General features: G+C 45.5%; 1 protein-coding gene across 1 annotated transcript; it reads left to right on the top strand.

The window, feature by feature from the left end:
• On the top strand, nucleotides 1-27297 carry LOC144110683 (uncharacterized). The gene is made up of 5 exons (XM_077643739.1): nucleotides 1-221; nucleotides 4333-4449; nucleotides 6656-6752; nucleotides 25609-25802; nucleotides 27202-27297. Exons 2-5 carry the CDS (start codon nucleotides 4400-4402, stop codon nucleotides 27242-27244), a joined length of 384 nt encoding a protein of 127 aa, XP_077499865.1. The 5' UTR covers nucleotides 1-221; nucleotides 4333-4399; the 3' UTR covers nucleotides 27245-27297.
• Nucleotides 27298-27361: the final 64 nt, after the last annotated feature.

The raw sequence follows: 27361 nt of genomic DNA on the forward strand, positions 1-27361 counted from the left end.
GGCCTAGGGCGTGCGCCGACAGAACTGAGAACGACATTGCGTCACCTGCTGACAAAGGCTGTTCATCATCAAGGAGTGTCTCCTGGCTTCGACGGATGACAGGTGCCGGTCTATGAACCAGGCGCAGTGACCATCTTATCATCCGCCTGCAAATACCAGGATCGGTCGGTGGCCTAAAGGAATGCGGAATCCACATGACAAAAGGAATGCTGCTTTTTCAGGTCAGTAACCCTAGCTTGGTTCGACCTTTCTCGCATATTGTTTTGCCGGTTCTACCCCGGTGTTACTTGCTTGCCTTAGAACTCACTCGCAGCTCAAAGATTGCACGCGTCGCGGCTTTCGTTTACTGCCTTGTATTAGTTATATATTTTGCTGCAACTTTTATACTTTTACGTCGAGCGTAGCTCGAGGCCATCAAGTGCAGAGATTTTGCTGAGGCTCCTAGATCGAACAAAGTATCATTAGGGTGAAGCCTAATGCTAATGAACTGACTGAAGTTAATAGTAAACTCGCCGTTGACGACTTCAGCGTACGTGTCACGTCACTACAATCAAGAATGTCGAGTCCTGACCAAATCGACAGCGCAGATGATGAAAGCAAGAAACGGTGAAAAGAGTTGCCGCGGATGCTGGGTTCAGTGATGGAGAAGTTTGGTCATTTGGACATCCAAAAGAAGCTTTGCGATATGCTCTTCCATGGTGCAACAAATACGATCTCAGTGAGAGAAATGTCGGATCGGAAAAATACGTACCCTATGTCCGTAAATCGAACTTGAGTGCTTAACTGGTAAACATGAAGAGTGCTCACAGGCTGGGCCTGTCCAGGTCTTACAGAGATTGTCCTTTGCTAGGGAGTTTCGTTTTCTAGACTGAGAAGCAGCTTTTACGGCGAACTAATTAATTAAAAGAAAGAAAAGTTAGCATTTCATACGAAGGGGTACGCAAAAAGTACACGCTTATGAAATTTATCGAAATTTAGAAAAACATTGTCAACAAGGTCAATCTCGGGTGCGATAATGTTCACAACTAGGGAGAAGTACGTGTACGGTGGTAATACAAGTGTGATAGCACCTGTCACGTGACAGAACCAGCCTAATGCAGCGGTGGTTTTCTTTCTCGTATTTAACTGCCGAGACATTGAAAAGAATAGTAATGAATTTGGAAGACTCTTTAATAATGTTAAGCCTTCTGCTATTCTGATCACCGATTCATGGTTAGCTAAGGAAGTTGCTGATGAAGCCGCCGCGGTCGGGTTCGAACTCGGGTTCGGAGTTCCCGGGTTCGAACCCGACCGCGGCGGCTGCGTTTTTATGGAGGAAAAACGCCAAGGCGCCCGTGTGCTGTGCGATGTCAGGGCACGTTAAAGATCCCCAGGTGGTCGAAATTATTCCGGAGCCCTCCACTACGGACCTATTCGTTCCTATCTTCTTTCACTCCCTCCTTTATCCCTTCCCTTACGGCGCGGTTCAGGTGTCCAACGATATATGAGACAGATACTGCGTCATTTCCATTCCACCAAAAACCAATTATTATTAAGTATACTCAGATTGGTTCAGATATAACAAATGGGACAAACTTGCATAGAAGAGGTGCTTTTATTCTTGTGAGTAAAGGGATTTCTTCCCACCAGGTAAATAAAATAATGTAAATCATCGGGTTTGGCGTCCCGAAGAGACACACGGACTATGTGACACACCGACACGGACAGTGCTCCAGGTGAATTTGGACCACATTGCGTAAATTTACGTGCGCTAACATCGTCCTGTACACAGGAGATTTGTATTTATGGCCGGCGCGGCCGTAAGAAGCACTGAGAATAGATTCACAAGCGGCGAAAAACTACTACGCATAAAGGTTTTTGACACTGTTTACTATTTACCTGTAGGGACTCAATGCTAAAAATAGGTGTATCAGCCTTTTTGCAAATCTATTCGTTCTGACATTGATTTTAAGCTGCCTGAATGCGCTATGAAAGAACAGAATTGGTCGGGATGTCCCTCCTTTTGAAGACCATAAGGAAATGGCCTAGATTATGAAGACGTGTTGTGGGTTACATGAAATGATGCTTTCTTGTCTGTGTTGTGAAAGTGCATGTCTCAATAGTGTTTTTCTTGTGTTTCCTGCACCCCTGCCATAATACCTTCAGCACGGTGGGTTCGTGGATAAACAAACAAATAAGAAAATAATGAATAATCACTGAATAAAAAAGAAAAAGGCGTCTGACTATACAGCCAAACAGATATAACACCTATGAGAGCTAAAAGAAATCATTGATGCCCTACAGTGCACCTAGGATTGTGAGAGGAGCAAAAATCGGCGGGAAGTGTGCATAACGCAATAAAAAAAACTTATTAATTGCGAAAATTTCGTAGGAGAAATTGAAAGCAAGTCTCGACACTGGTGCTGTCACCGTCGTTTTTCGCTCCGTTCGTGCAGAAATCAGTCGTGGGGCCTGAATGCATCATGGCCGGGCGTGTAAATCGCGACAAACATGAATATGAACGGGATTTTTTCATCGCGCAGAAAGAACGAAAAACATTATCAGTGCAAGCAGTCAGAAAATGTCGAGCTTACGCTCACTGGCCGACTGCAAAACATGCTGCGTTTCATGTGCAGCGGGGGCGCTGTTATTGCTAAGCACGGCATGCGTTTGTCAGGAGGAACGCTTGGATTGAAATTTCCCCCAAATTTTCGAACATCGCCGCGCTTAGTAAATTCCAAACAGTTTCGTGCGTAAACGCCGGCATTGTTTCATTGCCAGTATCCCGCCAGCAGTGAGATGTTGTCTTAGCTTTTAAAAAAAAATTGGTTCTACTCAGTCTATTATTTAATGCTTTTTTTTTCATAGACAGGTGTCAACGTGGCGATTGGAATAGGAACATGCACATAGTAAAAGAGTGTGCCTGCTGTAAAGAGCAAGAAAATGTACAAAACGTCGCTAAAAATTATGCGTGCATGACAAAGCACACGCTCCGTTCAATGGGACATACTGGAACTTCCTTGCTTACAAATTACGTATTACTGGCCCTGCAGCCGTCAGCAGCGGGAACTTTACTAGTATGCTAACCAAGCGAACGGCTAAATCCAGCACGTACTTGTGCATATTTCTAAAACACTCTTTAAGTAACGCAGCCACTGTTGCCTCTTCTCTTGACTGGTTCATAGGGTCATAAGGAACCAATATTCCATCAGAAAAATCCTGCGCAGAGACAAGATATAAGTGGGCAAGGTCTGGGCCTAGTAGGTTGTGCGTGATGATTTTTACGCGCTATACTTTACGGGGCGAACAAAGAAAAAAAAAACAGACACTGGCAGGAGGGAGCGCGGTCCGTTCTGTCAGTGTGTTTCCTTTCATCTGTGTTCGCCCCAAAAAGTGCAGCGCATAATAAACATCAAGACCTAAGTAGTAAGACCAGTGTTTGCAAAAAAAGAACTACTTAATTCCAAGCTCCAAACCTATTCTGCCGTTAAAATTACGCAGAGACTACAGCATGTCAAAGCAGGTATACTCCTTCAGTCCTTCGGTGACTTTTCCGAAAAACCGATCTCCCTCAGAAAATTGAATATAAGAGAAGAAAAGCAGCTCGGAACGCCCAAGCTGTATCCGTGTGGAAATCGCTGGAAGCTGTGGTCCCTGCGTCTCCTGCGCTTTCTGCGGCAAAGAAATCGACGCATGTTTGCTGTGGGGTCGGTTGTTTGCCACTATAGAATGAAATAACACGCACTTCTCCTTATCTGTTCTTCTGAAACTCACCGCCAATGCTTTCTCGCTTGCACCTTCTTGAGAACATGGGAGGTCCAGCAAAAGGTTTCAGGCGGTGTCGCTTAATTCGTATCCAGAGGGTCCGCACCAGTGCGAGACTAGTCTTGCAGCCGCTGTCGTTGCAATAGTTCGAGCAGAGAAAATCATTCACGCAAAGTGTCCATGTTAATCGTAGTGGCTGTGCTTCACGAACCCATGTCCTCAGTAGATTGGTATCCTTTGGATAGGCTAGAAGGGCTCGTCAGAGGCACAGGCGGCGTGTCACAGGGAAGCAAACAGTGGAGGCACACACTGACACACTATGGCAACTGCTTAGAGCCGAACAGTGTCCTGCTTAGCTGGTCACCAAACTACAAGCGACAGGTTCGAGCGAAGCAGACTTTAGCCACGAGGGATCGTGTACAGCAAGCGACGATGCTATCCGCGCTTCCACTAGTGGAAAGAAGCGCCGACGCAGCTCTAGTAGGGGCATGCTGTAGCTGCACCGGCCTAATTGGGTGCAGTAAAAGCGTGCGACGTCTCGACCACCAACTTGCTGCTGTCTTACACCCCCGGAACGAACTTGTGCAGGTCCCGACTGTGCTTCAGCGTGGCGTTCGGTGACTGGAGGTGGACGACGTGTTGTCCACGCAGCTCCATGAGAAGCTTTGGTCAACAGAGCTCAACGTTCCTGAGGACAGGCACACGGTGAGCACATCACTCATATTATCCTACGTGAGAATGCCACAGATTCAACTAAGTGGTCTGTGGCAGCAGCATGAGCGTGGACAGCTGGGCGAGTACCAGAAGGACGGCGGATGCCTAATGCATGTGCAATCCCCATACTGTCACAGTTGTCTTAGCCATTACGCTTATGAACTATTACGGGTAAATCATTTTTTTATAGTAGCGGCAAATAATGTTTATCAGTGTGATCTTCAAATAGGAGTTTCTACGACTGCTGAACTGGGTTTAAAATGAAGGCCGATCAATATTGAAACTCGCAGCAACACGATGCAATTAGATGCGCAAAAAGTACTGAAAGAGAGGAAGCCTCCGTGGTGGTTCAGTGGATGGGTTTCTCGGGTGCTGACCCGAAAGGCACGGGATCGATCCCGGCTTTGGGACGTTAAACTTCATATAAACAAAACCAAGCTAAAACGGAGGCCAAGGTTCTATTTCCAGGGTTAGCTTTCCAGAGCAATTAGTTTTTCAAGACAGAGTGAACCTCATAATTAGAGCAAAACAAAGAAAGAAACGCTGTTTTGTGTTGACTACTTGCGACATGCACGGACTTCGCAATTGACTCACAGCTCAAGGCATTTCGGAGCTGCTATAAATAAGACCATCCACTATGCTAGTGTACTTTCTCAAAAGGGCATTTACAAAGCGTAGTTTCTCAGACGTAATGCCCGAGGTTCGCCATTTCAGCTGCTTGTTTTATTACCCTGCAATTAGTAGCTATACTGCTGGACCCCGTCTTTTAGGTTCCGTTACCGTACAGGGATTTGTTTGTAGACAGCGATGACCCCACGCACACGTTCTTCCCAGTAATCAGGCTCATCTTCACGTTCTCAGGTACTTTCCGCGGAGAAAGATTTCTAGCTGATGGAGGCTAAAAATACTGCATTTGGTAACTACTCACGACGAGTAGGAACACAATTTAGTTAGCTATTGCGAAGGAACGTTTCATATGCTTGTCATTACCTTTGTGGCGTTCGCACGTGCATGTTCCCTTTCGTGCTTCTCTCGTCAGGACAGCTGCACTGATAGGTGGTGACTTCCACATCGTACGCTGAAAGCTGATAAAAAATCTGGCTCCTAGCGTCCAATGGTGGCCATTAGGGTCGGGCATGGGAATAGTCGACACGTGGAAGATTCAGATCGCCGATCAGCAGTATTTTATTCTTTGTGTATTTTGACATATGGATTTGTAATTTGACTTAAGTAATCATCGTTGACGTCAGGGGGCCTATAAAGCGCATAAAAAATGAAACCATATCCCCAGCACGACAACTTAAGACACAGGCATTCAAGATCGGGGACGTCTTCAATTAAGGCGGATTCAGTTTGGTTTTTGACAATAACAGCTGCACCGCCGCCCCTTGAGGGCCTGTCCTTCCTGAATACCTTGTATGAGGGTGGAAATACGGCGTCATCACCTATATCATTATGTAGCCAAGTTTCTGTCATAACGCATATGTGGGGATCGTATTCGAGCAGTAAAATTTCAAATTCGTCCGCCTTATTTACAAGGCCTCGGGCAATAACATTGATTATTCTGAACTGTTTTTCGGGCTTTAAAAGGGCCCTACTGCCGTGAATGCGCGTTTTTTGCGCAACCAAATAGGTAGGAGTGGGAGCCAGTATGCCATATGAGTTCAGAGGGGACCTGTTTTCGACTGCGCCTGAAGGCGAGTCCTGGGGCGAAGCGGTTCTTCTCCGTCGTTTTTTTTTGTAATGGTACCTTGTCGTTTTTATCGTCATCCCAGATGTATGACTGACTATTTATGAATAGCCTGGTAAAGGACAAAGATACTTTATCACCCTTATCACGGTTCGGTTTGGAACTGTCCCAGAGCTTTTTTCTAATACCTCTGACTTTGTGTGAAAAATCTTCACAAAGGGAAAGCGAGCTGTTTTTAAGTTTGAAAGCGTTTTTCATAATTTCACCCTTGCGTCGCGAATCCAGAGGCTTAAAGATAACTGGCCTATCTTCGTTCGGTGCTGGCCTTCCTAAGCGGTGAATTCACTCTATGTCAACTTTGCTGTGTCCGAGCGTTTTTGCAATAATCTTTTCATTAATAGAGCTTTCCAGTGATTCCCTAGTCTCATCTCCCTCTTCTGGGAGGCCGTAAACAATTAAGTTTGACCTCCTGCTGCGATTTTCCAAGTCTTCAATCCTGTTCTCCAGGACTGCAACTAGGCGGTTCAATGAAGCAAGCTGGTCATGGCAGGAGGCGACTTTAGATTCTAGCGCTGACAGGGCGTCTATTTTGTCTTCAATGTCGGTGAGTCTTTTTTATTTTATGTCTTTTATATCTATTGAAATTTCTTTCAGTTGTTTCGCGATTTGGGACAGTTCGGGGCCTGGTTTGAGTTCGACATCTCCGGTCAGTAACAGCAGTCCTTTGAGGAACAGAGCAACTTGGCAGCAGACACTTGGGCATGGCAGCACAAATAGGAAGGGGTCATTGGAACGAAAGCATTTTCCGTAACATTTCCTCACCTGCGGAGTGAACACGAACGGGTTAGACACTTGCATCCTCATAGTGCCGCCGTGCCCAGTGGCCGTGCTGCTTGTCGGAGGGCAATATATAGTGGGACAGCTTGGGGGTGTTGTCCACGGGTCATGCGCACATCCCACGGAGCGTGTAGCCGCCGAGTGGAAAATTGGTGCTGTCAGGATTCTGTGGTGGGCAGCTGCATCAGCAACAGGCGGGCTTGCGGGTCCGATGAAAGCGCACAGGCTTCTCGAATATGGATGTATTTTGATGCAATATAGACGAAATTTGTTAGGGCACAGCGCTAAGCTTAACTGTGTTATAGAAATTGCAAGGACCGGTATGGATACTACTTACACACGTAAGTGGGATACACACCTCTCTGTCAATAAATAAGGAGACTGAGTAATTGCTAAAAAGGTAACTTCTCAACTTTAGTGTAGGAATATATTTAGCGGCTAAATTTTGAACTGCTATTACCGATCATGATTCCACCCACCGAGGCTACAGGATACCCATAGGTGACCTAGTGAGGTTCAGAGAAGTTTCAAAAATTCTTGTGTGCAGTTATTGAAAGTATTACTTCAAATATCGTCAAGTGAAGCAATACTAACTGCGAACAATTTTTTTTTAAAATTTACTACGCAATGTAACGACATTTCGAAGGCAACAGGTTGTTAGTCTGGGAGAGTTTCTAGTGCGTGCGCCCAGGCATCAAGGGTTGCCTCCGCCGAACGCTACCTAGCCGTTCAAACAATAATTGCCCGCGAGGTGGCCGAAAATCCGGTATCTTGGCACTTTGTGTCTTACTTCAGTTACCACATGCTGTTGCTCGCTCTTCTGCGCGGTAGCACAGAACATACACGTCATTAAAAGTAAGTCTTCTCAAGCATTGTACTTTGTTTACGGCAACAGAACATGGGTCAGAATGTATGCATTCCTGTAGTTGAAGAATCCGGGCATAGGACTGATTAGACCACTAATTTTATTTAACCAGCAAACTTGTTCGCGCGTCTAAGGTGTATTGTGATGTGGTGCATAGCTGACAGTGGTACGCCAATAAATAGCTCTATTCTAAATGAGAAAGATAAAAATTAAATAACTAAGCGAAAAAACAAACCAAAATAAAGCCTGGGTAAATTTCCCAGGTACCCGACACAGGAGAACCGGAGACACGAAAGAGCATCGTACGTCAAACCAGCATGCGTCAAAATAGCGCACAAAAAAAACAGCACAGCGACAAAACATCGCCGGGGAAAATACAGCTCGACAAGAGAAGAAAACAGGAAAAAAACAGCACGTCGTAAAAACAAACCATTGGAGTACGCTGCCGCGCTGCGTTAGGTGTGAACAATCAAAGCCCTAAACGAACGGTAAATCCCAACACATACGGCAGCGACCACTGCAGTTAACGAGTGCTCGTTTCAAAGACTCGGTAAGGAGCAGGGTAGGGTAATATTCACGATCTCAAATATTTACTTTTTTTTCTGGTGGGTAATGGAATGAATAACTCTGAAAAAGTTCTGTAAGCATCGATTCTGCGTGTTGACCATCGTGGTTCTGAATTCTGGCAAATACGTCCGACCTAGGGCTTTTGGTGTAGAAATTTTTTTTTCTTCAAAACTCTTACTGTAGGCAGTTGAATTTTCAGCAATGTTTTAAGAGGTACAGGCACTTCACACGCTGAAAATATCCAGTATGCGATGATTACTTTCAATGGTGGCAGCATTGCGCGAGCCGACATTTTTCATTTCGTTTCATTTATTGAAGCCTTAAGGGCCCGTGGGCATTACATAAGGCGGGGGCAAGAACAGTGTGTACAACATACGGTAGTAAAGCAGCTGAATGGGCTAGTTGGTATTGCATCTTAGCGCTTGTCCCCTTCTTTCTGTCTGTGTTTGCTTGTGCGCTGTTTTTCACTAAGAAACATATGGTACCAGCTCAACAAAAACAAAAACAAAAAGCAATGAAACGAAACGAAGCAAAACATTAAAATTAAAACATTAAAATTAAAAACATTAAAGGAGATAGTAACACAGGATCAGATTATTTGATGAAGCCGAATACATCACGTAAGACACAGGTGATTCGCTAATTCAGTGCGGAAAATTGCTCGATCTGTGCAAGAAGCAATATTATCAGGCAGGGCATTCCATCGGGCTATTGCATCTGGGAAGAATGAAACATTCATAGCTGATGTGCGGCCTTTAATGGGAGCTATGGGATGAGTGTGGTTTAGGCGAGGGGATATTCTTGATGGCGGCTGCAGCAAAGGATGCCTGTTAATAGGGCGGTAGAAAAAGGAATGACGGAGGCATAGGCGTGATACGATGCGACGTGATTGGAGACTTGGGAGGGAAAGGGCTCGTTTTAGTGCAGTGACACTACTATCACGCGAGTACTGTGACATGATGAACCGTGCAGCTCGATTTTGAACGGCTTCTAATTCATTTGTAAGGTATGCTTGTGAAGGGTTCCAGATGGATGAGGCGTATTCAAGCTTTGGGCGTACGTATGTCTGATAAGCTAGCTGTCTGATTTCAGGTGGTGCTGATGTTAGGTTCCGTCGCAGATAACCAAGAGTGTGTGAGGCCTGGGAGCATATTGAATTAATATGAGTGACCCATGATAAGGATGATGTCAGGTGAACGCCAAGGTATTTGTAAGAGGAAGTTCAGGCAATGGAAGTTGAATTAATATGGTATGTGCAGTTAATAGAGGTTTGTTTACGAGAAAAGGACATGAGTTGGCATTTGTCTAGGTTAAGTGGCATGTGCCATTTTTCACACCATGATGCAATTGTGTCTATATCATTTTGTAGCTTAATGGTGTCTTCAGGGGCATGGATGATGTTATAAACGACGCAGTCATCCGCAAAAAGTCGAAGTTTGGTTATTGTGTTAGATGGGAGATCATTTATGTATATTAAGAATAACAACGGTGATAACCCTGCGCCCTGAGGGACACCTGATGTGACGTCAGTATGCGATGAGCTGCAACAGTTGGCAAATGTAAATTGCACGCGCCCTTTAAGAAAGTGCTCGAGCCAGATAAGTAATGTTTGCGGGATTCCAAGTAAAGCAAGTTTAGCTAGCAGATGATTATGCGGAACACGGTCGAATGCCTTGGAAAAGTTGTTTGCTGTTTAACCAGGACGCTGCACAGCAGTTGTCTGAGACTGACCGGCGGTTATTGCACTTTGCGAAATGGGCTACACTGCTGACCTGATAATTCATACATCAGCGTGCATTTATGGAGTTTAATTTTATTTTGAAGCTTTTTTTTCCACTTTTTTTTTCTTTTTTCACGGTGATCTTCATTCAGTGAGCCGGCCCTGTTTATTAATGAACCAGCGAAACGAGCACTCGTTAGCTACAAAGGCCTCTGTGTTGTGATTTACCTTTCGTTTGTGCCTATCATTGTTCACCCCTCCAGCGCCGCTGCACCGTACTCTGATGTACTGTCTTGTCGTCGTGCTGTTTTCCCCTGCTTTCTTTTTTCGTCGTGCAGTTTTCTCGCTGTGGGGTTTTGACGTCATGCTGTTTATTCCCTGTGCTATGTTGTTGCGGTTCTGTTTTGTATGTGCTGTTTCGTCGTATGCTCGTTTGATGTGTGCTGTTCTTTCGTGTCCCCGGAAGAAAACCAATATTTTTGCTTTTTTAAAAGTTGGAAGACCTCTCCTAGTGGTTATAGGCAGTAGGTTTACTAGCAGTCTTGCGAAGTACTTTGAAAGTGTCCCGAATATAAGACTACCTTTTGTTTTTAGTCCCGTGAGCTTCTTGACATCCATCAGTGTAGTTTAAAAAAATCATGCTCCACAATCGACCATCTTGTTGGTGATGAAAAAAACAGTCCGGAAGCTTCGGTACATAAAAAACACTACCTTGCTGTCTTTTTCAACTTCGAGACGGCGTATGACACAATCTGGATGTTCAGGATTCACCAAGACCTTGCTGGTCCTGGCATCCGCCACGAGATTTTTAAATGGCTTAAAGAATTTTTGTCTGTTCATTCCATATCCACCTAGATTGAACCCCTTTTAGAGAACTGCTTAGAGAATGGGGTTCGTCAGGTGTGTATTTAAACACAACACCTCTTATTCTAGAGATGAATTTTATTCGCAAAATATTCGCAAGCTCCATTATTGAGTCAGTCTATGTAGACGATAGTCAGATACGCAGTTTACATGTCCTTCACCATATCAACGTGTGAATGACAAATACAGTTAACAATAAATAAACTGGCCATGTGGGGGACAAAATATTTAGTGCTTTTCTCCACGGAAAACAGTGCCCATCCGTCTCATTCAAACGAGGCTAGTTTTGACAAAAAACTTACTTTCCTGCCTCTCATAAAAAGCATTTAGGAACAAAGCTTCCCAATCGCTGAACAAACTCAAACTGTTTTCGCGCAAACACTGGGGTTCTGATAGGGCACGCCTTTTGCAAATTTATCGGCTTGTTGTACGCTCCTGCTTAGAGTATGATTGCATAGTTTATGGCTCAGCAATACATTCATACTCTTTGTACTCTCTGCCTTCTGTACGCGACTTCACATTAACATAATTTCAGAATAAACAAACGCCACACCCCGCAGGGAGGGGGAGGGGGGGGGGGGGGGGGGCGTCTGCAGCTTGCAGGCGTTGGTGAGTGGCGACACAACGGGTTCCCGAGCATCTGCAGGGACATCCCCGCAAGGGGATGATGGTGAGCAGTGCATCACCACGGACCCGAGCACCCGCGCCTAGCCGTGTGTGGCATCGCCGTGTCCGGTGAAAAGGGGATCCTGGTGGTTGAGCCGATGCCGAGCGTTTGGACCCTTAAGGCCCCTCGGCGGAGGCAACACACCACTTTGCCCCCAGCTTCCTGGAGACGGCACCTCCGGCCTGACCCGACCGGGGGAAATCGGCAGTCGTCTTTTCCTGTCCTTCTCTCCATCTATTTCTTTTCTATCTTCTTTCTGACTACTGTCCTGTCTCCTCCTCGTTTCCCGCTTTTTCCTTCCTTCATGGGCGGCTAGGGTTAACCCTATGTAGAGTAGCTACCCTCAGTTGCCCCATTTTTGGTTATAGTTGAGGTGTACAGCTGGCGTGGGCAGGAATTGCTTTCAAGTTCCTGTCCCGTCCCCTTGTTGGACTCCGTGGTGGGTGGCTGGCACCATGAATGAAAAACTAAATTTTTTTATGGCTCCCCTCCTTTCAAAAACAGATCACTTTCTCAAGACAGGGCGGAATGAAGCAGCAGATTTTTATAAAAAAGAAACAAACATTTACCAAGTTTCACGTAATCCGCAGTCAAAGCGATGAGAAACAAGCAAGAATAATATCTCCATACCTTGTGTCTAAATGTTTAGCCGATACCTTGGGCCCTGGCAACAGGGGTCTCAAAAATGGCCAGCGGTGACCTTCTCCTTGATCTGCGTGAGTGCATTCAGCGCTCAAAACTTTCAAACACTGCTTCTATAGGGGACATCCCGGTCTCACGAAATCTGATGCTTTCCAAATGGCTAAAAGTTTTGCGTACGAAGAAACGTATCGGCTTTGGAGTTTGCCGACACATCAGTACCAATTTCTTCACTCAATCGACCCACACCTTAGATCAAGACTCTCACCCAGAATTCCTCGACAACTCGAAGCACTTTATCACCGACTTCGTCTGAATGCTGCATATACAAATAGCCTGCGATACCGTTTTGGACAAATGAACAGTCCGCATTGTGACAACTGTGCTTCGATAGAAACTGTGGAACATATCCTGTTTGAGTGCCCTGCGTATGCTAACGAGCGTGCGTACTATGAACATTGCATGCAGAAGCTCTGCCCAGTGCCCCTAACAATGGACAAAGTTTTAGGCCCCTTAGCCTGCTTCAGGCAACAGAGACTTGCAATGAACTTTCTTTTTACATATTTAAAAGACATTGGACATCTCGATAAGCTCTAAATTCACTTGCAGGTTACCTTCATGCATTCTTCTTGCAGTGAACTTCGTCAGCCCATTCGTCGGACTATGCACTCCATCATTTAATAGGTTACATCAATACTCGCCACTGCATCCTTAGTACCCATTTCATGGCTGCATTTTATCTTCGTTTTTTTTCCACCTCTTCCACGCTGCTCTCCTTCAGTCTTTATCTCCCAAATTCCCCTCCCTACGCAGAGTAGCATGCCAGCGATATAAAACGCCGGCTAAATTCTCTGTTTCTTCATTAAAGAGTCTCTCTCTCTCTCTCCATAACAGCACATCGATCTCTGAACACTGTCCGAGGCGTAATATCAGAAACTGATTTTCGACCCCGCCGCGGTGGCTTAGTGGTTAGGGCGCTCGACTACTGATCCGGAGTTCCCGGGTTCAAACCCGACCGCGGCGGCTGCGTTTTTATGGAGGAAAAACGCTAAGGCGCCCGTGTGCTGTGCGATGTCAGTGCACGTTAAAGATCCCCAGGTGGTCGAAATTATGCTGGAGTCCTCCACTACGGCACCTATTTCTTCCTTTCTTCTTTCACTCCCTCCTCTATCCCTTCCCTTACGGCGCGGTTCAGGTGTCCAAAGAAATATGAGACAGATACTGCGCCATTTCCTTTCCCCAAAAACCAATTATTATTATTATTATTAAACTGATGATCGAAAGGCTCAGCGACCAAGACGTCATAGATGTGCACCGAATCAAGATCCGGAAGGACAATAAGGAAATAGACACAAAACACTTAATCCTTACTTTCAACACCAGCACATTGCCCGACACCATCGATGTGGGATATTTGAAAGGTAATGTAAGACCATATATACCTAACCCCTACAGATATTTCAATTGCCAAAGGGTCGGCCACGGCTCACAGAGTTGCCGCGGTCTCAAAACTTGCGCAAAACGTGCCTCGAAGGATCACCATTGTGATGAATGTGACGCAACCCCGTGCTGCGCAAACTGTGAAGGAGACCACGCTGCATATTCCAGAGCATGTCCGTCCTGGAAGAAAGAAAGAGATAATCACCATAGAGACGAATGAAAACATTTTTTTGAAAGAAGCAAGAAGGCGTTTTGCGCTTACGAACACATTCTCTTTCACAGCAAAACAAAACTTCGCTGATGTGGTGCGCAGGGGCGTAGCACCACACACACTCCGGCACTTGCCGAGGCCACTCCCACCGAGCCTATGGCAGGGCCATCCACGTCCAAGGCAGGGTCAGCGAAAGTTGTCCTGCCAGTGTCACAGCAGGGAGCGCCGGTCCATGGGTCGGCACTCCGCAGGACTTCCCCCCTCTTGGGAGGATTGAAACTAACAAACCCCGGCTTCTCCGCGGTCCTCCAGCACTTCTGGCGAGGTGGTCAATGTAACCTTCAGTCCTCCCGCTCTGCAGCGGCGAAACAGCTCTCTTGAGCGAAAAAAAGACAGGCCCCACCGCCTAAGTAAATCTCCTTTCATTTCCTCTCAAAAGCAGAAACATGGCTTTTTTAATTCACTGGAATTGTAGAGGACTTATGCAGAATTACAGCGACATAACACATATTTTAGGGTCAATGTTACCCATAGTTTTGTCTTCAGGAGACCAATCTTGGTCCACAACATGTGCATATCCTGAAACAATATAAAAACCTTTAGACGCTATCGAGAGCAGGCAAATCGACTCTCGGGAGGTGTCGCGATTAACGTTCAAAGCGGCGTTCCTGCTCAAGAAATCAAGCTCAAAACAAAACTTGAGGTGGTTGCAGTCAGCATCGTCAGCTACAAAACACCAAAAATCTGTTCCGTATGCATACATCCACATTTTACAATAACAGTTCATGATCTACAAGAACGGATAGATGATCTTCCAGAGCCACATCTTGTAGTTGGGATTTTTAACGCTCACTCCCCTCTTTGGGGAAGCGAGCGCTGTGACACTCAGGGGCAAAGAACCGAAGATTTTATTCTCACAAACAATATATGTCTTTTAAACACGGAAAAGGCCACATACTGCTCCCCAAACTCGGACAATATGAGCTGTTTAGATTTGTCTTTTAGTTCACCATCTGTTTTTAACGATTTTAAATGGGATGTTATCGACAACCCATATGGCAGCCATCACCTTCCTGTATTAATAAGTTTGACACCTGCACCAGAAATCATCCCAACGAAACCGCGACGTTGGAAGCTGCATTTAGCAGAATGGAAACTTTTTAGAGCACAAGCCAATTTAGAAGATATAGTTTTAGAAAACGTCAACATCGATGAGATAAACGAAATGTTCACGAATCGTATAATTACTGCCGCACAATTAGCTATTCCTCAGTCTTCAGGAGATGGTGCAGCAAAAACACAGTGTGGTGGACAAAAGAATGCAAGGAAGCAAAAAAAACATATGATAGTGCTTGGGGTAAATTTCGCAGGTACCCAACACAAGAAAACCTCGTGCATTTTAAAAAGGCAAGAGCCAGAGCTCCGTACGTCCGCCGCAGTGCCGAGAAAGCTTCTTGGCAGAGTTACGTTTCATCTTTAAACAGTCCAAACACATCAGAAACAAAAATGTGGGATTTAGGTTCGAAAATAAATGGCACCTTCTCACAGTTTTTCTTCTAACAGCACCTGGCACACAAACAAGCATAAGGGAACAGTCATACATTTTGGGGGAACACTTCGCTGCAATCTCCAGTTCTTCGCACTATACGCAGTCATTTCTAAACACAAAAATATAGCCAAACAACAAAAAAACTTCGCATAAGTTGAGGGAAATACAATTTAATTACTGTCCAAGAAATAGAGTACTGTCTGCCAAAACAAAACTGCACCAGGACCCGATCAGATACACTACGAAATGCTTGCGCATCTTTCTCAGCCTGCCATAAGGGCACTCTTGAATTTCTTCAACAAAATACTCACACAAGGAAAAATGCTTAAAGCATGGAAAACAGCAGTGATAGTGTTATTCCTGAAACACGGAAAACCACCGACTTCCCCAAGCAGCTATAGGCCGATAGCTCTCACAAGCTGTGTCTCAAAATCTTTTGAAAGTGTCCTTAATATAAGATTAACATTTGTCCTTGAAACCCGCAAACTTCTTGATGGCGATCAATGCGGATATAAAAAGGGATGCTCAACGACAGACCATTTAGTTCGCCTGGAAAACACAATATGAGAAGCTTTTTTACATAAACAGCACTGTCTTGCCGTTTTCTTCGATATGGAGAAAGCGTATGATACGACCTGGAGGTTTGGGATCCTCCGCGACCTAGGCGACCTAGTTATTCGCGGTAGGATGTTAAATTTCCTCACTGACTTCCTTTCCGACCGCTCATTTCAAGTACGCCTGGGATCAACCCTGTCCTGGAGCTTCGTTCAAGAGAACGGGGTTCCTCAACGATGTATTTTAAGCACGACATTGTTTATTATAAAATTGAATTCCATAAGTAAAATAATCCCAAAGTCCATCCTGTAATCAGTATACGTTGATGATGTTCAAATAGCCTGCACATTCTCATACATTGCAACATGGGCGAGACAAATGCAGTTGACAATGAATAAACTAGTGACATGTGAAGATCAGAACGGTTTCCAGTTTTCCACACAGAAAACAGTACCCATCCTTTTCTCGCTGAAACGCGGCACACAAGTCGACCCATTCGTACACCTGAACTGAACACAGATACCCGTCAAAAATGAGCACAAATTTCTATGGATAACCTTTGATAAAAAACTCGCTTTCCTGCCCCCATATAAACACACTGAAAAAGAAAGCCTCCGGATTCCTAAATATACTCAAGGTACTGTCAGCAAACGTTGGGGTGCTGACAGGACATGTCTTTTGCAAATCTATCGCGCCATTGTACGCTCTACCTTAGATTACGGATGTATAGTATATGGGTCAGCGAGAGCATCGTATATTAAACGACTGGATCCAGTGAATCATTTAGGTTTACGTCTTTCCATTGGTGCATATCGGACATCACCCATAACCAGCCTATATGTAGAAACTAATGAACCATCACTTACAGGCAGAAGAACCATGCTTACCTGCTCGTACATTTTGAAACTCCGTTCCCTACAAAAAACGTCTATGTTACCATATAGCTACGAAGTGCTCATCTCGAACGTTCTTTAACAACAAACCTCAAGCTACCAGGCCACTGCTCTTGCGATTTGAAGAGATGTGGTCCTAAACACATTACCTGGTATTGTGCAAAGACGAGATGCACTACCTTCATGGCAGAATTTCCCTGCAATCTGCGATTTTTCTCTTACACGCTTCCGGAAGGAACAAACTCCAAAACAACAAAGACAAATACTTTAATTTTACACTTCCTAGTTTGATCAGAACTGACCCCAAGAAATTTTGGAACACTGTTAACCCTGAAAGCGCTAGTACGGTTCCTGTTCTTTTCGATGTAAACGGCAGCCCCCTACCTATAGAACAATGTGCAGAGCAATTCAATAGCCACTTTTCACAAGTTTTTACGGACGAATTGCCCATTTACAATCCTCTCCTGCTTCCTGAGGCCCATATCCAGATTCCCTTTTCACCCATTCACATATCTGCGCTTGGCGTGGCTCGTGCAATTGAACGCCTACCTCACCACACTAGCCCAGGACCCGATGGTATCAACGCGAAACTGTTAAAGATAACCTGCCAGCACACAGCTTTCCTGCTATCTCTCATTTTCCAGCAGTCACTCGATACGACATGTGTGCCAGAAGATTGGAGGTCCGCTTATGTAATCCCGGTATTTAAATCTGGAGACAGGTCCGTTCCTAATAATTACAGGCCGATTTCACTAACCTCGATATGTTGCAAGGTACTCGAACACATAATATACACTAACATTATGACTCATCTTAACCAGAACAACTTGCTTCATAACAACCAGCATGGCTTCCGCAAACATTTATCGTGTCAGACACAGTTATTTGAGTTAATAACGGACCTTCATCAAGCAATCGACTCTTCCCTCTACATTGACTCCATCTTCATTGACTTCTCTAAATCCTTTGATCGCGTGCCTCATAACCGCCTGATGATAAAAATACGAAACCTGCAGCTGGACCAACATACCACGCAGTGGATTAACGCATTTCTAACAAATCGCTTTCAGTCAGTTAAGTTAGGGAGCTTCTCATCAAGACGTACAGGTGTTGATTCAGGAGTTCCCCAGGGTACGGTGCTGGGTCCACTGCTTTTCTTAATATATATTAATGACATCACGTCGAACATAACATCCACAATACGATTATTTGCAGACGACTGTGTGATTTACCGAGCAATATCGAGCCCTTGCGACATCGTTGCTCTCCAGACTGATCTTGACGAGCTAACTCATTGGTGCGACAGGTGGCAAATGGTAATTAACGCAGATAAAACTAAACAAATTAAGTTTACTTCCACTGCTTGCCCGAGTCCTAATGCCTACACAGTTAATAATACTATCATTGAAACTGCAGCGTCGGTAAAATACCTCGGTGTAAATTTTAACTCTAATTTATCCTGGAACACTCATATTGAACTGATCACTGCCAAAGCCTTAAAAAAACTTGGTCTTCTTAAACGCCGACTACACCTAGGCAACCAGGACACAAAACTGAATGCATTCAACATGCTAATCAGGCCTGCGATCGAATACGCGTCAGTGATCTGGAACCCTCATCATACCTATCTTATTAACATGTTGGAATCCATACAAAATAAGGCTGCTCGATTCATCCTTTCCCGTTACTCTAGATACCAAAGTGTAACAGCACTGAAAACATCGCTCCATCTCCCGCCTCTGGTCATGCGCAGAAAATTCAGCCGCTTATCTTTTTTCCACACTCTTTACCACAGCAACACACCATTTGCAAGTTCACATCTTCTCCCGGCACCGCACACATCGGCTCGTGTAGACCATATCAAGAAGACTAAACCCATTTTCGCTCGGACAGAACGATACAAGTACTCACCTTTGGTCCTGGCTATTGAAGAGTGGAATTCGCTTCCGTCTAGCATTGCGAATATCACTGGAACATCGTCATTTCAAACAGCTCTTTGGTCATACTTAGAAAATTCCAATGTAGAATGATGTGCGTTTCTAGTTTTGTGCGTTTTGTTTGCTTCAGTGTGTGCGTGTCGGCCCAAACGTTCCTCGAAATGTTAGATGCCATCCTTGTAACTTCTGAAGGTGTAATTTTTGTTATTTTGATTTGTGGGATTTGTTACATGTGCATTTTTCCAAGCATCTGTTCATAGCCACTTTTTTCTATTATCTTGTACCCTACTTCTTAACTTGTTTATTTCTGTGTTCAGCCGTTTATGTTTTGTGTTGTATATTTAAATTTTCCTTGATGAATCCCCCCCTATGTAATGCCCGCATTGGGTCTTTAGGGTATTGAAATAAATAAATAAAAAATATAACAATTTCTTGCACTAGAGGAAAAGTACAGTACTTTCAGAGCTTTTATAAAGATGGTTCAAAAACAGATGCCTACGTAGGAGGTGCAGTGGTACAAGGGAATTGGATTGAAATAGTAAGGTTTCCACAGTGTGCCTCCATTTTCACTGCCGAATGTTACGCGATCTCTGGAGCCGTGCAAAATATAGTGAATGAGAACCTCGCAAACAGTATCATATACACAGACTCGCTAAGCGTGCTTACAGAACTTCACTCTGGAAATGCAGTCACTCTTATACATGGTGATATCATACACAACATAGTAATAGCCACAGCTAAAGGACAAAACGTAAAACTCTGCTGGGTACCAAGCCAAACCGGAATTAAAGGCAACGAAAGAGTGGACTTCTGTACTGCTCAAGCTCGTTATAAGCATGTAAAGAAAGTAAATGTACCGTTCAACGATTGCATTAGCTTAATTAATCGTAAAATAAGACAGAAATGGCAGTCCGCGTGGGACAACGAAGTAAACAACAAATCACACAACGTAAAATCAGCTATAGGTGAATGAAAGTCCTGCACTTACCAGGAACGTTTTGAGGAAGTGATTATGTGCCGTCTTCGTATAGGACACATGCACCTCACACACAATTTCCTACTGACAAAACAAGATCAACCTGTCTGCGAAAAATGCGGACATGAAGTTTCGGTTAACCACATATTAATATCTTGTGCGAAGCTGAAAAAACTAAGGAAAAAGTACTTCACTCAGTTTTGTAACGAATACATTCCTTTTCATCCCGCACTGCTTTTAGGAGATGATGCAATTGTTGATGTATCACGTGTTTTTAGCTTTCTTAACGAAACGAAATTTCTCAAAAGACTAAATTTTTTACCCAATGGTCTGTTTGAGTTTCAGTACACCTCAGCCACTTTCTCATGCATGAGAAGAAGGATGAGGCTTTTATATTGATTGGTTGGGAGCCTCGATATCCTTGCACAGCCAAGGAAAGCTACTGAGGTTACCCAGCCGTTTTTAAAGCTTTTACTAAGCCATTTCTACAATTTGTGTATGTGTTCACTAGTTGGTAGTAAAGTTTGATGGCCGTTACACTAGGGATTATTTTTACATTTCTATAACATTCAACAAAAGACTTTTCCTATACCTTGTTCTTGGTGCATGATGGCATCAGTTGCATATGTGCCATAAAACTCAGCACAAAACACAAAAAATGCCACATAAACGTATATGACAAGAATTTTCGGCACAGATGGGGAAGTGCAGATAATGCAACCAATTTTATACCGATGGTTCAAAATCTGATCATTCAGTTCGAAGTGCACTAATAAAAAAACAATTTCGAGAAGACACTAAGGGTGCCACAGTGTGCATCCTTTTTCACAGCCGAGTGTTACGCAGGATCTTTGGCCGTAGAGAACATAATAAATTAGAACATTGTGAACAGCATAATTAAAGCGATTTTTTAAAGCATACTAACTGTACTTAACTCTGATTACATTACGTACTGTATTGATTTCTGTAGAACTTTTCGCGTCTGTTAACTGTCTTATCTATATTGCTTATGAGACTGCCTTCTTTGTCTCTTAAAGTGCACATCTGGTTTTTACCTATGGCTAGTTTCCTTTTCTCCGTTTTTAGGCCGCCTCCGTTCTTTTAAGCATGCTCGATTCTTTCCATATTAAATTTTCATTTGCGGTTGCCTTCGCTTATTTATTGCGTTGATAGCTCTGCCAGTTCTGTTCTGTCTATAGGCTTAGCCGCTTTCATGCTTTGGCGTTTCTTAATCCGATCTTCCGTCTCTTGAGATAGCTTGCCGGTATCATGTAGAATCACACTACCTCCTACTTCTACTGCCCACTCCGTAATGATAGCAGTGAGATTATCATGGTAGTGAAATAAGAGAAAAAGCGGTGCCGTAGTAGTCTCCAGAATGATTTCGTCAACCTGGGGCTCTTTAACGTGCACTCACTGCCTTACTACATTACCATGCAGCGTGGTTGAGGTGTCCACCGCGACTGAGAGTTTTCCATGTGATGTGAGCCGCGGCGGTGGCTGAGTGGTTACGGCGCTCGGCTGCTGGCCCAAAAGACGCGGGTTCGATTCCGGCCGCGGCGGTCGAATTTCGATGGAGGCGAAATTCTAGAGGCCCGTGTACTGTGCGATGTCAGTGCACGTTAAAGAATCCCAGGTGGTCGAAATCTCCGGAGCCCTTCACTACAGCGTCTCTCATAGCCTGAGTCGCTTTGGGACGTTAAACCCCCTAAGCCAAACCAAACCATTCACTGTTGAACATTAATGCCGTCCTTCTCTGTATGCACCGAGGCGTCAGTGACTGCACCAGAGCACCTGTGCAGAATGGCCTACGGCGGTGTCCCCAGCTGAAACTGCCGTCGTAGCACAAGGTCGCAATCGAGCGTCTTCGCCAACAACCGGAGACAGCGCTCGGAGTAGCCGTATGTGGCGTTACCCATTGAGCTTGTCCACGATGGCGCTTGTTGAAGACGGCCGTGGTGTCTCGTCCACACGCGGCCTTCCGGAAGTCACATCACTGCTGCAAAGCCTTGGTTCGACTCCACTTTTGCTGGCACCCGACTTGTCTAGGTTGAAAATTCCGTGCGAAAACCAGTTCTCCTGGCGCCTGGCTAGCCATCTTCACCGATATATGCGAATATTTTTCCCAGGGGTGAATAATAGGGTTAATGAATACAAGTTTCTGGGTTGAGTAGGGGAGATAATTCGTTCTCCCTCCATTTAATCGCGGCTGTTTCAGTTCAAAACCGCCCGCACCCCACCGCGTGATCGCGTACAACACCGAGCGCTCGCCGACCACGGCGGGCCGTGCTCTGAGGGAACAAAGGAACGACACACTGGCTTACACAAACAGGCCTTTATTGCTACAACAACAATAATGCCAGCTAGCAACAAAATACGCTGAGGAATCGAGGTCGTCCAAACCACCAGCAATATAACCCCCCCCCCCCCCCCAAACAACAAGGTTTGACGCCGACAGACTGAGGGACTTGTTGGCTGTAAGACTTGGGCCTTCGATCGTCACTGCTGAGTTAACTGCGCATCACGCCATGTGGGGAGACATCCGGATGAATTCGAAGGGCAGAAATCTTGTCTGTTCCGCATCTGACCACGACCTACAATGCCTTATACGATAGTTCTCCAACGTACGTTCGCGGGCTGTCTTACAGCAGTTGTCTGGACTTGGCGTTTGTGTCTCGGTGCCTTTCGTGATGCGTCCCGTGGTTTGCCGACGTAGAAACGCATGGAAGTGACCACATTTCCACATATATTATTGTACCTGGTCTTGCTGGATGCAGATCTGCCATACATTTGCAACCAATAGACTGGTCTATGTTTAAAATCTTTATGGAAGAAGCCTGCAGAGAAGAAATTACAACATGCATTGAAAGGCGCATAAAAGAGGCTATGAAACACGCGAGATGCTTCTTCCCTTCAATGCCAAAGTTCACAGACTTCAATGTGGAGCTGCAGCGCCTCAGATCACCTCGACGAAGAGAAGAGAGAAGATACAGGCGCACAAAGTCGCTGCACGACTTAAGGGGTGCAAGGCGCACACAGAACAAAATTCAGCGCAGAATTCAAATCATGCAGGCTGACCGTTGGAAAGAATTCTGTGAATCACTGAATCCTCGACAGCCTCTCTCCCGCATCTGGAGTGTGGTGCGCGATTTGTGAACATCTCCTGAGCAGCTCCAACTATTCAAGTCTCTCGAAGCGAAGCGGAAATTGGCGAAGATTTTTGCGCAAGAATAGCAGGTCCCACGAACCAATCCACAACCCTGAATTGCTGCGCAGTGCATAGATCTAGGGATTCCCGAGGGAACCCGATGGAGTAACATGCTCTGTGCTTGCAAACCTTGGTCAAGAGGCTCGACGTGTTCTTTTAGACCATTTCAACTCATCATGGTGTGCGGGTACAGTTCCGGACGCGTGGAAATCAAGTCGTCAGGTTCCACTCCTTAAAGTAGGGAAATCGCTGCTTGACCTAGCGTCGTACCGTCCAATCGCATTGGCTAGTTGCGTGGGCAAACTCATGGAAAGGATGGCACTTACGCGAATTGAGTGGTATCTGGAGTGCTATCAAAGATACCCAGATGTAATGTCTGCGTTTCGTTTGGGACGTTTTTCTATTGATTGCGTGAATGACCTGGTGTCATCAATTCAACATCAGAAGCATCTGAAGCGCTTGACCACGGCGTTGTTTCTGGATGTTAAAGGGGCGTATGATAACGTCGCTCATCAATCTATTTTGAACTCTCTGGAACCTGCAGAACTTGGTGGTCGCATGTTCTGCTGGATACGCAGTTATCTATCCAATCGGTCACTAGTTATGCAGACTGAGGACGGACCAACATCTTGAGATTACACTTCCCGTGGGGTCCCACAGGGTTGAGTACTCAGCCCAACGCTTTTCAATCTTGCGCTTGTCGGCCTTGTTGATGTACTACCACAGTCGGCGAGAGTCTCAGTCGGTGCAGACGATATTTGTATCTGGGCATCAGGAGTTACGCGACCACAACTTCGAGCAAGGCGTCAAAAGGCGGAAAGCATTCTTCCGGCCTACCTCCGCCTGCAAGACCTGGAGATTTCTAATGAAAAATCTTCTGTTGTTGTCTTTGCAGACAAGAACGTGTCCCATTATCTTGTAAACATAGATAGGGTCAACAATACCCTCCGAGATAAGCCATCGCTTCCTCGGAGTAATCATCGATCGTAATCTAACATGTAGCCCACATGTCTCGTACATTAAAAGGCGACTGACATCAATCCTTAACGTTCTCTCCTTTCTCGGAGAAAAAGTCATAGGGAGCATCAGTGCAGTCGATGTTCCAGCTGTACACGGCATTATTCATGGGATTCCATCGGTACAGTATCCCTACACAGGAAACTTGAGGAAAACGAACATACGGTGTCTGCAAAGTGTTCAGGCTCAAGCTCTGTGGACGTGCCTAGGAGTGCCAAAATGCGCGTCTACAGCCGCAACAGTACTCATCGCTCAGGAGAATCCAGTGACGACTACCTATGTCACAATCAAAGCCTTGAGAGCACACATTCGTAACCTCTCACGGACTCCCGCACACCATCTTGCCAGTCTTCCTGCTAACCGGTCGAGTAAATTGTTTGCAAAAATTATTGATGCCCATCGCGACTTGCACCAGCCTCTAGACCGTCGTCTTCATTATGGAGATTATGGAGTCTGCACCAACCTCGTGTGGTTCTTTCCACACCGGGCACAAAAAAAGAGGGCTGATTTATCGACCAAAACACTAAAACAGACCACCCTAGAAAATTTGCATGAGAAACACGGACACCGACTGCAAGTACATACCTATGGCTCAGTGACCCCTTCCAGTTCCTCGGGCTCCGTAGTCATCCCCGTAAGGACCATAGTTAAGAAAGTGCAAACATCACACCGGACTTCATCGACGGGTGCAGGACTTACTGCTATTTGTGTCGCCATTGAGCATATCAGTGAAGAAGCACCCCAGCAATTATCTGTTTTCACTGATTCAAAGGAAGCTCTCCAAGCGTTACAATCTGCTGGGTCCCATGAACAACTCGCCGAAATCCGAGAGCTCCACCACACAGCCATCAACAAAGGACACGATATTGTTTACCAATGGCTGCCAGGACACAGCGGGATCGCAAGCAACCACCGCGCGGACGAGGCCGCGCAAACTGCTCACCATGAGGGTGCTTGTGTGTCCATCCCCATCTCGAGAGTTGACGCAGCGGGTAGGCTTAGACCACTGTCCCGGAACAGCACGCTTGCCGTGTGGAATTCAGGCCATTTCTCGCATTCGCGTTTAAAAAACTTAGACCCAGATCTGAAGCTTCGGCTTCCATCCGGCCAACCACGACGTGAAGCAACTTTGTTGAATCGCCTGTGGCTTGGTGTAGCTTTCACCAAGCACTACTCCTTAATAGGTGTGGCTGACAATCCTGCATGTGCCATCTGCTGGTGTGATGAGACTATAGCCCACATTCTTTGTGAATGCCCTGCCTACAGAGCCGAAAGACTGCCATGCACTGTAGCATCTAGACCTGCGCCCACTGACGGAAACGAAGATTCTCGGCCACTGGCCGCGGCGTTCGTAAGCGGTGATGGCCTCCAAGGCACTCCTCCGCTTTTTGTAGACTTTTGGCCTGCACGATGTGACTTTACTGAACGCTGTGACTTTACATAGTGACGTTAATTTACTGCAACTGTCTTTTCTCCTTCATCTTTTTCTCCCTTCACCCCGTTCCCCCCGCGCAGGGTAGCAAACCAGCTATTCGTCTGGTTAACCTCCTTGCCTTTCCTCCTCCTCCTCGGCCACTTCGAGGCCGGGCGGAACGAGATACGAAGGCATGTCTCCCCGCCGCTTCCTCGCCCCGCTGGCGAAGAGTGGAGCCACGAGCGACGCGTCCGTTCGCGCCGACGATCCCAGACGAAGAGGATGTTGCTGTAAGGTGCGTCTTATAATAAACTGCACATCTGCAAGCAAAAAGTTTAATTTTAACGTCCCACGCGCGCGTGCGTGAAGTCTCTGTCGCACTCTCCCTTGTTTGTTACAGTAACTAAACAGAAAATAGAGAGTTATAGCATATCATTGCCGTGTTTACGTTACCGTTTACCGTGTTACCGGACGCCGGATTTTCCGGTTAGTGCGGCGCGCGACAGAAGACGTTTTAGCGCACTGTATCTCCCTTAACAAGTTACCTTAAAGCTAAAACTAGTGATGAGGATGGTTGATGCCCAGCTTTTCATTATATAAAAAAATAGGGATGCATTGCAATCATTTCTATGAAGTGAAATGGTACACTTTAATAATCTTTTTCTCTGGGTATAAAGACGTACCGACGACACTTCAACGGCTTTTCAAATGTGCCCGTGAAGCTAGACACCTTTGCCTACCCTGTCCAGTAGACAATTTCACTACGTAGACCTCAGTAAGCTTGCATACACAGCGCACATTGCGTTGCGAGCGCTGTAAAAAAAAGCACAACTACGACACATGTTTGCCGTGCCGCATTCTCGCTTCTTTATGTGTATGGATGTAAACACAGTGGCGCCATCTATTGGCAGTAAGTTAAAACGCGAAAACTCCGGGCCGGAGAAACTTTTTATTTTCTCCAATTACTGATGAATATAGCAAGAGAATTACCAGTTTTTGTTTTGCGAGGAAAAAATAATGGAAATATAGAAAAATGTTAAATCGGGCACTAAACTGAAGAGCTGCAGTGTAGTCGTTGCTATTTGGCTATGTACACAGCATATATTCAGGCTTAACTCCTCAAAAATCGGCAAATAATCTCAAAAACACGGACTTGTTTTATTACTCAAACCTCACCGTATGAGTGAGAGTTTGCAAATTAAAAGCGAATGCTTTCATGTATAGCGAGAAATGGCGCCGAAGAACGTGGCGGCGGTGCTGTATTTGGTCCGAAACGGCCGTGCAGGACGCCGCTATGTTTGTTTACGAGCGAACGCTAACTCCCCGCAACGCTGAGATTCCGTAAAGTGCTTGCGGACCGGTAAGTGGCGGCGCATGCGCAGATGTCGCTTGCCGGGCCCGGTAAACGGTAACGTAAACACGGTAACGATATGCGCCCCTCCCTTGAGGCGATGCTGTCTCTGCACGGTTCATCGTGGGAAAGGCTACAAATGGGTCTGCAAGGGAGGTGCCCACAAACTGAACAGCGCCCTTTTACTGAGTCAAAGCTTTCTGTTAAAGGTAGGTTTTCTCGGGGCAAAATGTTAGGACTGGTGTCATTTAAATCATGATTTTGCAGTTGTTCTGTGAGCCATGAAATCTTAAATAAAGAATGTTTACAACGAAGGATGTTTTCTTTTTCTCTATTTTTGCAGACACCTTCTGGGACCATCTAAAGGAGCGGGGATGCAGCGATGAAGATATGGTGAATAACCACAAGCTGATGCCGCAATACCTGGCACAGAAGTGCTGGGACATTCGCCGCTAAGTAAGTTTCGCAATTAGTGGAACGTTCTTCCGGGCTAGTTGGTTGAT

Source organism: Amblyomma americanum, chromosome 11 (assembly GCF_052857255.1).
Source record: "Amblyomma americanum isolate KBUSLIRL-KWMA chromosome 11, ASM5285725v1, whole genome shotgun sequence".
NCBI classification, from domain to species: Eukaryota; Metazoa; Arthropoda; class Arachnida; order Ixodida; family Ixodidae; genus Amblyomma; species Amblyomma americanum.

What these genes read in the sequence shown, in the direction of transcription:
- LOC144110683 (XM_077643739.1), top strand. Translation starts at nt 4,400, where the DNA reads ATGAGAAGCTTTGGTCAACAGAGCTCAACGTTCCTGAGGACAGGCACA. An exon ending in CTATTTTGTCTTCAATGTCG is followed by an intron (nt 6,753 to 25,608) that starts GTGAGTCTTTTT and finishes CCCCCCGCGCAG; the next exon opens with GGTAGCAAACCAGCTATTCG. An exon ending in GAAGAGGATGTTGCTGTAAG is followed by an intron (nt 25,803 to 27,201) that starts GTGCGTCTTATA and finishes CTATTTTTGCAG; the next exon opens with ACACCTTCTGGGACCATCTA.